The sequence below is a fragment of the Centruroides sculpturatus genome, unplaced genomic scaffold (assembly GCF_000671375.1).
Source record: "Centruroides sculpturatus isolate CEXI.00-Female unplaced genomic scaffold, Cexi_2.0 scaffold1464, whole genome shotgun sequence".
Lineage (NCBI taxonomy): Eukaryota > Metazoa > Arthropoda > Arachnida > Scorpiones > Buthidae > Centruroides > Centruroides sculpturatus.
Genome location: NW_019392611.1, coordinates 51,683 through 64,257, shown reverse-complemented (window position 1 = coordinate 64,257; position 12,575 = coordinate 51,683). Strand labels below are relative to the sequence as shown.

The 12,575-nt window shown below is 31.0% G+C and overlaps 1 protein-coding gene across 1 annotated transcript in view; it reads left to right on the top strand.

Annotated features, from left to right (window-relative positions):
• LOC111617680 (dynein heavy chain 7, axonemal-like) overlaps positions 1-12,575 on the top strand; it is a 168,383-nt gene that overhangs the window by 117,833 nt on the left and 37,975 nt on the right. Inside the window, exons 37-41 of the mRNA XM_023358964.1 lie at positions 6,071-6,205; positions 9,427-9,569; positions 10,052-10,218; positions 11,634-11,833; positions 12,036-12,199. Coding sequence (XP_023214732.1) covers positions 6,071-6,205; positions 9,427-9,569; positions 10,052-10,218; positions 11,634-11,833; positions 12,036-12,199 — 809 coding nt within the window. The remainder of the gene's footprint in view (positions 1-6,070; positions 6,206-9,426; positions 9,570-10,051; positions 10,219-11,633; positions 11,834-12,035; positions 12,200-12,575) is intronic.

Here is a 12,575-nt window from a genome sequence, read left to right as displayed (position 1 = left end):
TTTGGGGCTAACAACTAGTAGAAATTTTCAAGTTGTTGATGTAGCATACAAAAACTTCTGTGAAGAATATTTATTTTGTACTGTGGTCTTAAGACCACATGGTTTAGTCCATCATTGACCATTTGTCTATCCATATGGGCTTATCGTGGTTGGGATGGTTGAACAGTAGAATCCAAGCCCGAAGGCTCAATGACGTTGGAGGAACCTGGATATAGAAGAATTTTTGTGCAGGTCTGTAGGACAGAAAGAGCACTTTTGGTTTGGCGAGCAGGAAGAAAAGACATGGTGAAAGTGGGTCCTGAAGTATAGCAAAGTGTGAATTTCCTCTCTTTGTTCTCAGATTGTGTGTGTGTGTGTGTGTCATGAAGAGTGGGTGCGGGAAAAGTTGACAGAGAATTAAGATATTATTATGATAATAGTGTGAGGATTCAAGCTCTTTTGTGAATTAAAATTCACAAGTTTCAATACTTTTTTCCTCATCATTATTTCCCTTCTTCCTTCAATTTTTGCATCACTTCGATAAGTGACCTTTTAAACTTACAGATGGGAAAGAAAAAACAAAACCCTCACACTTCCCATTTCATAAGATTTTGTGAATGATAAAACCGATCAAGATGACCATATAATGAACAATTATCACTAAGGTTGCAAGACAAACTCTGACCTTAGTCACATTCAGCAATTAATTCAGTTGTTTTGACAGCTGTTATCAAATTTATGAGGTAGAAAGAGTGACAATACTGGATAGAAGAAGTAATAAATCTAAAGAAATGTTTCGATTTCTGACAATTAATATAAACAAATCCCGGACACAAGTCAACCTTAGATGGGATTACATCAGACTTAATATTAGTCACCCTCCGGGACGTGTATAAAAAGGGCTTGGACACAGTCCTCCCAGCGGACATCAACAGTGGACATCCCCTGCAGACATCAACTGTGGACATCAACAGACCCATACATCATTCTGTCCATCGCCACCTCGCCATAATCTCAAATGGTCAACTCCACTGATCCAAAAATGTTATCACCACCATACAATGAGATCGAGGACTAAGGAGGTAATACAGTGGAAAATTTTAACCCTCTCTCTCTCTCTCGGGTCTCTCTATCAGTTATAGACTAGATTTAGGTTAGTTTAACTTAAAAGATATTGGGACCTATAAAGGCCCAGAATTTAGACAATTTATTGACGATCGTCTATCACTGTCGCGACCTAGAAGTATTTTTGATTATTCCCATTTGTGTAGCCTTTCGCTTTATATAGCTTTATAGTTAATTAAATATGTTATTCTTATATCTAAATATGTGTCATCCTTAAGTACGACCGACACCTTGTCACGACCTCGCTCACCCTCCTACTCGGTTACCACATCGACCATCCCTGACAAAGAAGCTGATAAGTGGGGACAAGCTCAGCACTCTACTCCCTTGGTTCGCAATAGTGTATCTTGAACTGAACTTAAGAACTGTGAAAAAATAAACTTTTTGTTCTTTCATTGGTCACAGAGCATGTTTATTTTATTGGATACATTTTCCTTCTTACCTGCATGGGGTTTAAGTTAAATATTAGTAAATTAAAGTTTTTGTTATTAATATTACTCTAAACCAGGTCTGGCCAACCTGCAGGCCACATGAGGCCCATCACGTTAAATTGTGTGGCCCACTAATCAATATTATATATCTATTAAACTTTTGTTTTCCATTATGTGTATACCAAAACAATTAAATAAATGAAAATTTGTATGTGTCATTATAATGTGCAAGTGCTAGTACAAACTCTTGATATAACAATAAAATCTTATTCATTTTGTATTTGTTTTATTTTTTAAAAACATGTTTGCCTAAATTGTGGCCCACCATAATGTTACGCGTGATCAAAGTGGCCTGTGAAACAATTTGGGTTGGCCAGGCCTGCTCTAAACTATCAAGAACCTCCCTACAGTATATTTCATTACAATAGCAAACCTTAATCTAAAATTATTTTACAGATAGATAAGTATATTTTCATGTATCTAGCCAAATGCTGACTGTTTGGTTATATATTAAATTATCACTTCTGATTATATTCTCTGAAGAAAGGCTTTGTTTATCTGTTAGCACATAGTGTTATCAATAACCTATTAATTTCTTTGACTGAGATGCTAAGTGACTCAAGTTATTTGTATTAAAGTTGACAAAACCTGAAGATATTAAGACTTGAAAATGCTGTAACAGAAATCATCTCAGTTAAACAAAAACTGGTTGATATACAAAAACATGCCTACAGAATAGTTACTACAAATGATTTTCTCTTGTCTTCATAATAACTAAGTCCCAGAAGAAACTGTATTCATCAACTATTAAAAGGAAATACACATTTGCCCACAATGGTTTTAACAGAAATAGAGAAAAAATTTTCTAATGATTTTTATAGATATATAAGTTACATTAAGTTAATTAATATAACTTGACTATATAGATTTATGAAAAGGAAATTTAAAAAAATAACAGTAAATAATTTATTTGAATTTAAAATAAAGTTTTTGTTATTAATATCACACTAATATTGAGATTTGCTCATGGATCTACAACAGAAAATGTAGGCACTTCAAAAAATTTGCAAGGGGCCATAAAGTTTTCTGTTATGCCATTGAGAAGACTCATTATTTGCAGCTCTACAACAGTATTTGGAAGATGGTTTTGCTAGAGAAGTGATTTTCAGCAACAATGCTATAGTTTTTCTTCACAAGAAGATAAACAGACATATGCCGCATTGAAAAATTGTACTCCACAATTGAATAAATTCATCATTCGTCAAACTTGAATACTTTCTATGGTGTGTTTCAAAAGGTAAAGGCTATTCTTCTTCACAAAATCACTTATCAATGGTATGTCCTACTTGATATAATGGAGGATTTTTAATATAGCAACTTGATTATGACAGTGATAACTTCAGCAAGATAGGTACTCTATTACACTGTTGTCGATTCCATCTGTGGCTGTCTCAATATTTCCCACAACAGGATTGAATGCATAGTAGCCAATTATCATATACTAGTTTGTTGATCATTATAATCATATGACCTAATATCATGTAAAATTTGTTTTATGGAGGTACATTACAGATTCAGTGTTTGTATAATCATTGCCATTTTAAAAATCAATTGTTAAGTATTGCAGCTGATGTGAATGGAAATGTATTAATGAACTAATACTTCAGATATGAATAAAACTTGGAGAATTTCTCTTCTATTGGTATGATACATGTTAATGTTTCTTTCTGCTATTAATTTGTACTGATTTTTTGTAATGTGCCAGGACTTTTATTTAATACAAAAAAATTTGTCATCCATTTTGAAATTTTACTATATTTAATACAATTATATTTAACAGTTTTTGTTTAAGAATTTCATTTCATTTTTTGAAAAAATATGTAACTTTGTGTTATTGACAAGACTATGTCTTGTTTATAAAATCGTACTGCCACTCGTTCTTACCAGCATAGAGATATGAAGGAGTACATGTCGAGAGTTGATATTTGGCACAGAGTATTAGGTGCCCAAATCATTTGCGCATAAAAAAATCCAGACTCATAGGTAGTCAGGGGACCGAGAATCGAGTCAAAATAAAATCCAAAATGGCAACCCTCTTCTACAAACAGGCAAACAGCCACCTCACCCCACCGAAGTCAGGTAGGAGAGAGTACCACTCACAGTCATTCTAAAAAGTAAACTCTGACCTTAGGACTGAACACGTAGTTTCTTCTATGTTAAATAAAATTTGTAATCTAATTTTTTTAAATTTGGGAGTGCTTCAAATATGACATTAAAACAGTTTTATGTCGTTACAAGTGGGTTTTTTTTTAACATTATCTAGTATAGTAAAATCATAGGACCAATAAAAATTTGATGTTATATGAGGATTGTTGTTACATTCGATGACATTATAATCGGGTTAAACTGTATATTGTTTGTGCAAAATAAAAAAATAATTTCGGACGATACAATAGCCACGATTTTTTTTCAAAAATGGAAACTTTTCGTTACACATCGACAAAAATTCAACCCAGGCTGACACGCAACAGAGAGAGATTTTGAAATTAGATAAATTAATTTCATCAAAGATGTATCGTGGATGATCTTGTGGTTGTGGCCGGCAAAGTTTGAACAATCACGCCCAAAAACAGCGATATCAAAGAAGATAGGAGAATGAGAACGAGACCTGCTTTGAGCATCAAAGTGATTCTGTCTCCGAGACATAGTCTTGTCCCAAATACGGTTTTGCCGTTTTACTTGTTAATAAATAATTTTGATTTCCTAAAGTTTTAACACTATATTTTCTAACAAATGATAAAATGTGAAAAATAGTCAATTAAGAAGACAACTGTAATTTATTATTTCAAATTTACTAAGAATTAAGGATCTACAATTGCCTGTCATAACAGATAACTGTTAATAAATTTATATAAATATTCAAAAGTGTACCCAGAGAGGGACAGCTGCCCATCTCTAGAATAAAAATTAAAGTGCAGTAATTGACACACAGCAAAGACATATCAATTTAGTATCAGTTTGAATAATGAATATTGTGACTAGACTAGAGTCATCTGTTGTGAAATCTTACTCTCCCTCCCCACTTCCTTGAAACTAATACAAGTTGTCCCTCTCTGGTTCAGATTCTGGGTATGCCTCTGTAAATATTTAATAAACTTAAATGTTAACTTAATATAAAATATAGTAATGTAATAATACATATTAATATAATAACAATCCACAAAACCTTTTTATAACAGTGTTGGTAACAATCTTCACTAACGTTTTCAACCTCCACCGAGGTCTTCTTCAGGTGGTGACTAAATGGTGTCTCCTCTTGACCATTGGAACGATGACACCAAGGACGCGATAGATCTCAACAGGGCCCCAGGGGTATACTCCATTCCCATCACGGACAATAGATTCCATAGAGACTTAGTTTACATTGGCTCCACCATCCGCTCAACACAAAAACGATTACGTGAGCATCAATTGGATATTAAAAACAACAGGCACACCACCGCCTTGTCGGCCTACGTTACCGACCCTGAAAGTCGGGCGGACTTCCATAACACCAAAGTAATCAGACAGGCATTTTGTATTGATCATATCTGTCACCTGGAGGCTTGGGAGATTTGTAAAGCCAACATTGGGGGCACCTGCATCAACTTTAAAGACGGAAAGACGATTGCGCAGGCGTGGTGATACTTATTCAAAGAATTTGAACTGGGACAAGCGATATGCGCATTATTTACATCTTGGGCATTGTCATTACAATGGTCAACAGGCGATACTATTTAGTCACCACCTGAAGAAGACCTAGGTGAAGGTCGAAAACGTTAGTGAAGACTGTTACCAACACTGTTATAAAAAGGTCTTATGGATTGTTATTACTCAATGCAGTGTTAAGATTAGAAGTCGTTTTGTATTAATATAAACCTTTACATTTTATACATTATTAATTTATAGATTATCAATAATGTATAAATTAACTAAACAGATGTTACTTGTTCTGACCATTTTTATACATTAATTAAATATATTAATCTACTTCAGTCTTTGTGCATTATCTATAATTAAAACTACTTTAATAATTACATTATTTTATTTTATTATTCATTTATTTCTATTTATTTTGAATATATTAGGAAATGTGTAAGGATAAGTGATTTCCTTTCCCCTAAATAACAGGAAAAGAAAATCCTTTTGATGAAAATAACTGATTAAACAAACATGCAGTATTAGACAAAAAAAGTGGCAAACTAATACAAATTGTATATTTGAATTCAGATTAAAATCTAGAAATTTTCATCTGAATTTACGATATTTTGACATCATCTCTTTCAGTTCCAACTTCAACTAACACTTGTTCTTTCTAATATACTTTTTTATTTTTGTTTATTTTAATTTTTTTGTTGTTAAAATAATAGTAATAATTCAGATGTGTCAGAATATTTTATGATTTCAAGAATTTATATATTATTTTAGAAGTACATTATGTTCTTTTAAAATATAAAAAGACAATATTTTGTGCAATTAATAATTTTTTTAATCAGGATATAGCAGAAGTAAAAACAATGAAAAGTCCACCACATGGCGTAAAACTTGTAATGGAAGCCATATGTATTTTGAAAGGTGTTAAACCTGATCGAATTAAGGATCCAACACAAGTTGGTATGAATCTCTCTGATGTTTATATTCTTATATTTATAATGATTTTACTNTTGTATAGACTAAATTATTCTTTAAAAATCTTTCACTTTAATTTATAAATTGCTATTTGGAAATTAAACTGTTCTTTTGTATTTTAACATTTAAATGACTTAAAAAATTTACACTTTTAGTGCTAAAATTATTCAGATTAATAAAAAAATGATCGAAGTTAAATTAATTAACAATTCTTACACATTAAATCGTTAGAAGTAAGGTTTATGATAATTTTAAAAATACAAAATTTTTAAGAAGACAGAGAAATTTAATTTTTTGAATTTACTAAACTATTAAAAGCTATGCTTGTATGTACTATTATGATTGGATACATAGATGTAACATAACAGTTTATTCGTGTAGTTATGTCTGCGGTCTATTTACAAAAAAATTAATGAACTAATTTAAATCTAACTTATATTGCTATCTAATATAAATTAAGATTGTACAGAAAGAAAGAATAAGGAAATTGATTAATTAAGAAGAATAGGTGAAAGGTACGGTACATTGAGAGAGTTTTTCTTTTTCATTGTCTACTTTTTAATACTGCTCTTTCTTTTTCCTTTCCTTTTTCAAACACTGAAATTTAAAAATTTATTTTGTTTAAAACATCTGCACTTTGTCAGGAAGGTAATCTTAACCAATTCAAGTTAACCTTGTTTTTCCTTTTCCTCACACTTAAAATTTACAACAGTGGTGCACAAACTATTTTCATTTCTGACCCCTCCCCATTTTGTGTAAAATTTTGTCACAACCCCTGGATAGACAGTAGATTTTTTTTAATCATCAATGTAGTCAAAGTGAAATTCTTTCTGGGATTTGCACTTATGTTTTTGCCTTATTAGGGATCCAAATAAAACATAATTTTATGAAACAATGGTTTTATTTATGCATATGGGTATAAATATTTATTTCATGAAAAATACTTTTAAAAAACTTTACATCATAAGAATTCAATGTGATGTATGCACTTGCAAAGAGCTCATGATTACATCTATTTTTGGATCTGTATTGGAAATCGCAAGCCGTAATTCATCCTCTGTATTAATACAGACAGTTGTCTTTGTAAAAAAATATAGTTCTATTTTTATAAATAATATAATTTCATTTCACTGTTTTACTGGTACCTGATACTTGTTGAAGAAAATCCTTAAATTTTTTATTGTCAGGTAAATTTCTTTGAATTTAGCAACCTCAAAAAATACAAGGGAGAGGAAGTACTAGTATGTGAGAAGTTCCTCAAATTTTCATGTTGCATAATTTCTGTTTTCTCCTGGTCATCTTGTTGATTGAAACAGAGTCAATGAACTTTGCTTCAATCAAAATATGCAACACGAAAATTTGAGGAACTTGAGCATATTTTCTCACGTGACAATCCTACCATCAGTAGACAATTAAAAGTACAAGGAAGAGGAAGTGCTAGTACATGAGTTCCTCTCCCTTGTATTTTCGATTGTCTACTGATGGTAGGATTGTCACATAAGAAAATTCATGGATTAGACTAATACATAATTGTCATGAAAAGACAAAATGTCTGTGTGTAACAGGAACCTAAAGCATTGTAATATTTGAATACCATCTGAACATCTTCCTTTGCACAGTCCTATTGTCACTGGTCACCTTCATGTGCTTCCTGTAACGGCACTGAAAAATAAAAGAGAGAGTCGGCACTTAAAGACACTTAAAGACAGGCCTGAGTCAATACAGGCCTGTCTTTAAGTGTGGGCCTACTAGGCTGGGCATGGGCTGCCTAACATTCAAGACCTTGAAAATATGCAAAATTGAATAGAGTAACAAGCAATAAAATTATTATAAACAGTAAACAATCAAAAAATATGTTTGATAAATTTTATTAAACATAAATATAACAATATGTTTAGCAGAGAAAGCTAATTGAAAAAATTTATAAATATTAACCCTCCATTATGAATTCCTTAAGGGGCCTCAAAGCTTTTCTTGGCCCAGGGCCTCACACGTACCAAAGACAGGCCTGAGTCAATATATGCCCTCTCCTGCTCCTCCACTGGGTTTATTGTCCCTCCAGGCAATAGTGTGAAATGGAACATTCTAGAAGCTTATAAACAAAGACTTTGAACCAACAATTTAATTTTATATACAGAAATGATGAGCAATTGTCACACAATATAATTATCTTAAAATTGTCAAGGACATTTTTCCTTCAAGAAAAAAATAATGAAAAAGGCATCACCACGAATCAATGAATTGTCACAAAATTTTTGAAGAAGAGGGTAAAACTCATGGGGCTAAGCTCCCTAATAAAGATATAAAATAATAAAGGCAGAAGGCCACATTATCAAGCATGCATGGTTGACATGCATTCTTTTGACTGATTGAGAACATAGCTTGAAGGTTGGCAAAATTTTGGATGATGGATTGCATGTGAGACAAAAGCAATAATTTAACAATTGCTTCATATCCTTTGTAATAAACATCATCACCTCTTGGTGTTTCTTAAGAAAAGGAATTATTTTAAAAGGATTAACGAACAAGCACTACAATACAGATTCTGTTAAAAGTTAAATATTGATATTGAATTAATATTACTATTTTTAAATTTGATATGGTATATTTTTTAAAAATTTAAATTTTACTAAATTATAGTTTTTAAATCTGAATTGTTTTTTAAATACATATAGTATAGATTGTGTTGTCAACTATGAAATGTTCATTTCTCAGTGCACCTTACTTTGTATACATATAATGGAAACAACTACATTGAGACAGGAATGTTACATTTTCCTATCTGGTTACATAGTTATTTTATTTTATGATTCAGTGTCCTTCCCCAATGTACACCTTAGAAACTCTTGTGGAATCTACCCCAAGACAAGATGTTATACAAACATTTTGAAGTGATCTCAGGAGGCAATGTTCACCTGCAAGAAATTGGCAGTCTCAAGAGTAGACATTTAGATTCCACAACAGCTTTCCAAATGAAACCACATTCAAAGAGAATGATTGCAGCTTCACTTCTGCAATGAATCCAGAAGTTTGTAATGAGATGGGAGAAAGTTATAGAAATTGAGGCAATTATATTCTTGATCAAATGTGTTGTTCTGTTTGTATACAATGTATCGTTAAAGTCTGTTTAATAAATCAGGCATTTCATAGTTGACACTCAATAGCATATTAATTTATATATTGAATTTATAATTCTCGTAAGAATTTTTCATTTTTATTGTAGGATAAAATTCCAGCAAAAGCAATTAAAATCATCAGAGAAAAATATATTAATAATCCAGATTTTGATCCTGGAAAAGTAAAATTAGCTTCAACTGCTGCAGAAGGTCTTTGTAAATGGGTTATTGCAATGGAAAAATACGAAAAGTAATTTTAACGTTTTGTTAAATTAGCAAAATATAGTTTTGTATCATTTAATTCAGAAAAAATTATCAATTTATTACCAAATTATTTCTTATAAATAAAATACGTAAATGTACAGTACAGATTATAATTTGTAGTTGTTAGTTCATAGATCTTTAAATTTTTGTGTAATTAGTTGATTTAGCATCATAGTCAATTATATAATCTCTTATGCAAAAGAAAATGATAATGTAGTTACATATGATCTAACACTTTAAGCATAATAAATCATCATGTTCAAAGTGTTAGATCAAATATAATAATGAAATGAAACATTTTTTTTAGAAAATTATTTATGTAGCTGTGGTATTTTATATAAATTTATGCACTTCATATTAGATTGAAGCTTCTAATAAATTTTTTCTTTTCATAATTTAGATTTTATTTAAATTATTAACTATTTTTGTGATTTCAAACTGTTAATATTTTAAATTAAAATATTTTAGAGTTGCTAAAATTGTTGCTCCAAAAAAAGAAGCTCTTGCTAAAGCTCAAACTGAATTATCAATAGCAGAAAATGAATTAAAAGAAAAGCATGCTGAGTTAAAAGAAGTGCAAGATAAATTAATGAAATTACAGGAATATTTAGAAGGAAATAAACTGAAAAAAATGGGTAAATTAATTAAATATAATTTCTTAGTATATTTCATTTTAAGTTTTTTTCAGTTAGCTTAGATTAGTATATTATATTATAGATTTTGGCAGTGATTCCTAAACTTTTTTGATCTACTACCCTCTTTATTCCATAAAGTTATACCCAATGCCCCTAACCCATTTTCTCTTGCATGAGAAAGGCTTGGAAGTATTCTTAGGAAAACTTTTCTGTGAATCTCACACTTTGTGTTGGTAGCTAAAAAAACAGACAGCTCTCTACTTATCTTTGTAAAGAATGTCCTTACCATGCATTGTTCTCAACATCTGAAAGCTATTAAATGCAATGTTTTTTCTTACCCGTTTAACAGAGGAAAGGGAAATGCTGTTGGTGACCCCAATCTTTGCCTACGGTCACTGTTCAGTACCCTGTCTCCAGTGCCCCCTGCCACCCACTTGCTTCTTCTCACATCTAGATTTACTCACTGCCACTGGGTTATGGAGAAAAATGTTAATTACTATTGAATGAGTAGTAGTAAATGCTAATTTACATCATTTATTTCTGATTTAATTTGATAAAACTATGTTAACATCAAATATACTAACTATAATTTAGATTACTCTATACAGTAGAGCGTCGATTTTCCGAATCAATTGGGGACTGGGGTTGTCCGGATAACTGATATTTCGGATAACTGATTTACGTACGAAAAAATAGTTTAACGTATCCGATGTCGAAATTTTTCTCCGTTGCGTGTCGCTTCGCGTTGAATTTTCGTCGATGTTAAGCCTAACAAAGACTATTGTATCGTTAAAAATTATTTTTTTATTTTGTACAAACAAAATAAATATATTGAAAAATATAAATAATAAAAAATTATACTTCAGATGTTAATTTAGTATCAAAAACGTAAAATATTTGAGTAGCCCAAGATATAGCGAAAGATTGAAGCACCACAGCACTGGCGAAAATTTAAATTTGCTGGGAAAATTGACACTCTACTGTATTTTATTTCTATATTTTAATTTCCTCCTGTGGGGTAGGTAACCCAACCCTTTCACCCCTGCTCACGTTGCTCAACCCTCTGCTTGCTTCACTCCCCCCTCACTTGCTCAATCTGCACTCACTTCACTCATCTGTTCAAAAATTTCAAAATGATTCATTGATACCTGGTGCTGCTCTAAAGTGAAACTACTATAAGTTTGGTTTTGGAGAGAATTTTTCATGTTTTATTTAAAGATATTAATCCATCCAAATGAAAAATTAATTATCGCTAGATTAAGCATTTTATTACTTGGAAAAATTCATCAAGGACATAGTTTTGATAATCACTAATCTTAAAGAAAATATAAAAATATCATTATTTATTTATTTACATTAAATTTCAGAATAATTTATTGCTATTTTTTTTGCATTATGTATAATTTATTTTACAGCTGTGGAAAATGATCTTGAAACATGTACATTGAAACTACAGAGAGCGGAACAGTTAATTGGTGGTCTAGGTGGAGAAAAAACTCGATGGAAGAATGCTGCGAAAGTTCTTGGACAACGTTACAATAATTTAGTTGGCGATACTCTTATAACTGCAGCTGTCGTAGCATATTTGGGAGCATTTACAGCGTCTTTTCGACAAGTAAATAAATTTATATTTAGTAATTTATGAAGCAAAATATTAATTTTAACCAAGGTTAATAATTTTACAATATTTTTAATAAAAGAAAATTTAGTTATGTTCTCTTTATATGTTATATTTTACAATTATATTTCTGTTTTGTTGTTATTAATTTAAGTTATTAATATAAACTGTAGTAAAATATGATAAAAATTTTAAAAAGAAACAGATTTCTGCATGGATTGAAGCTGCATTACAACATGGAATTGTATGTACAAAAGAATTTTCTCTAATAGAAACTCTTGGAGAGCCAGTTACAATAAGGAAATGGATAATTGATGGACTTCCTACTGATAACTTTTCTATAGAAAATGGAATTATCATCACGTATGTTATAAATTTCTACAGTGTAATTTATAAGTTACTTACAATAGTGATTATGTGACCAATTTATCATTTTCAATCAGTTAAATGTTAAATGATATTGTAAAATCATAAATTTGAAAAGACCCTTCATGCACTAGATAAATATATGAGGCGTGTCCGGAAAGTAAGTACCGTTTTGGAAAAACTCGCATAAAAAATCTTTTTTCAAAACAAAATGTATTTTTACATGAAAGAGCATGTTGGAAACTATTTTTCTACATAGTTACCACCATTGTTCAGACATTTGTCAATTCGGGAAACCAACTTGTCTATACCCTCTTCAAAGAAAGATGCTGCCAGTGAAGACAGCCACTGCTGAACATCAATTGTTGCGTCG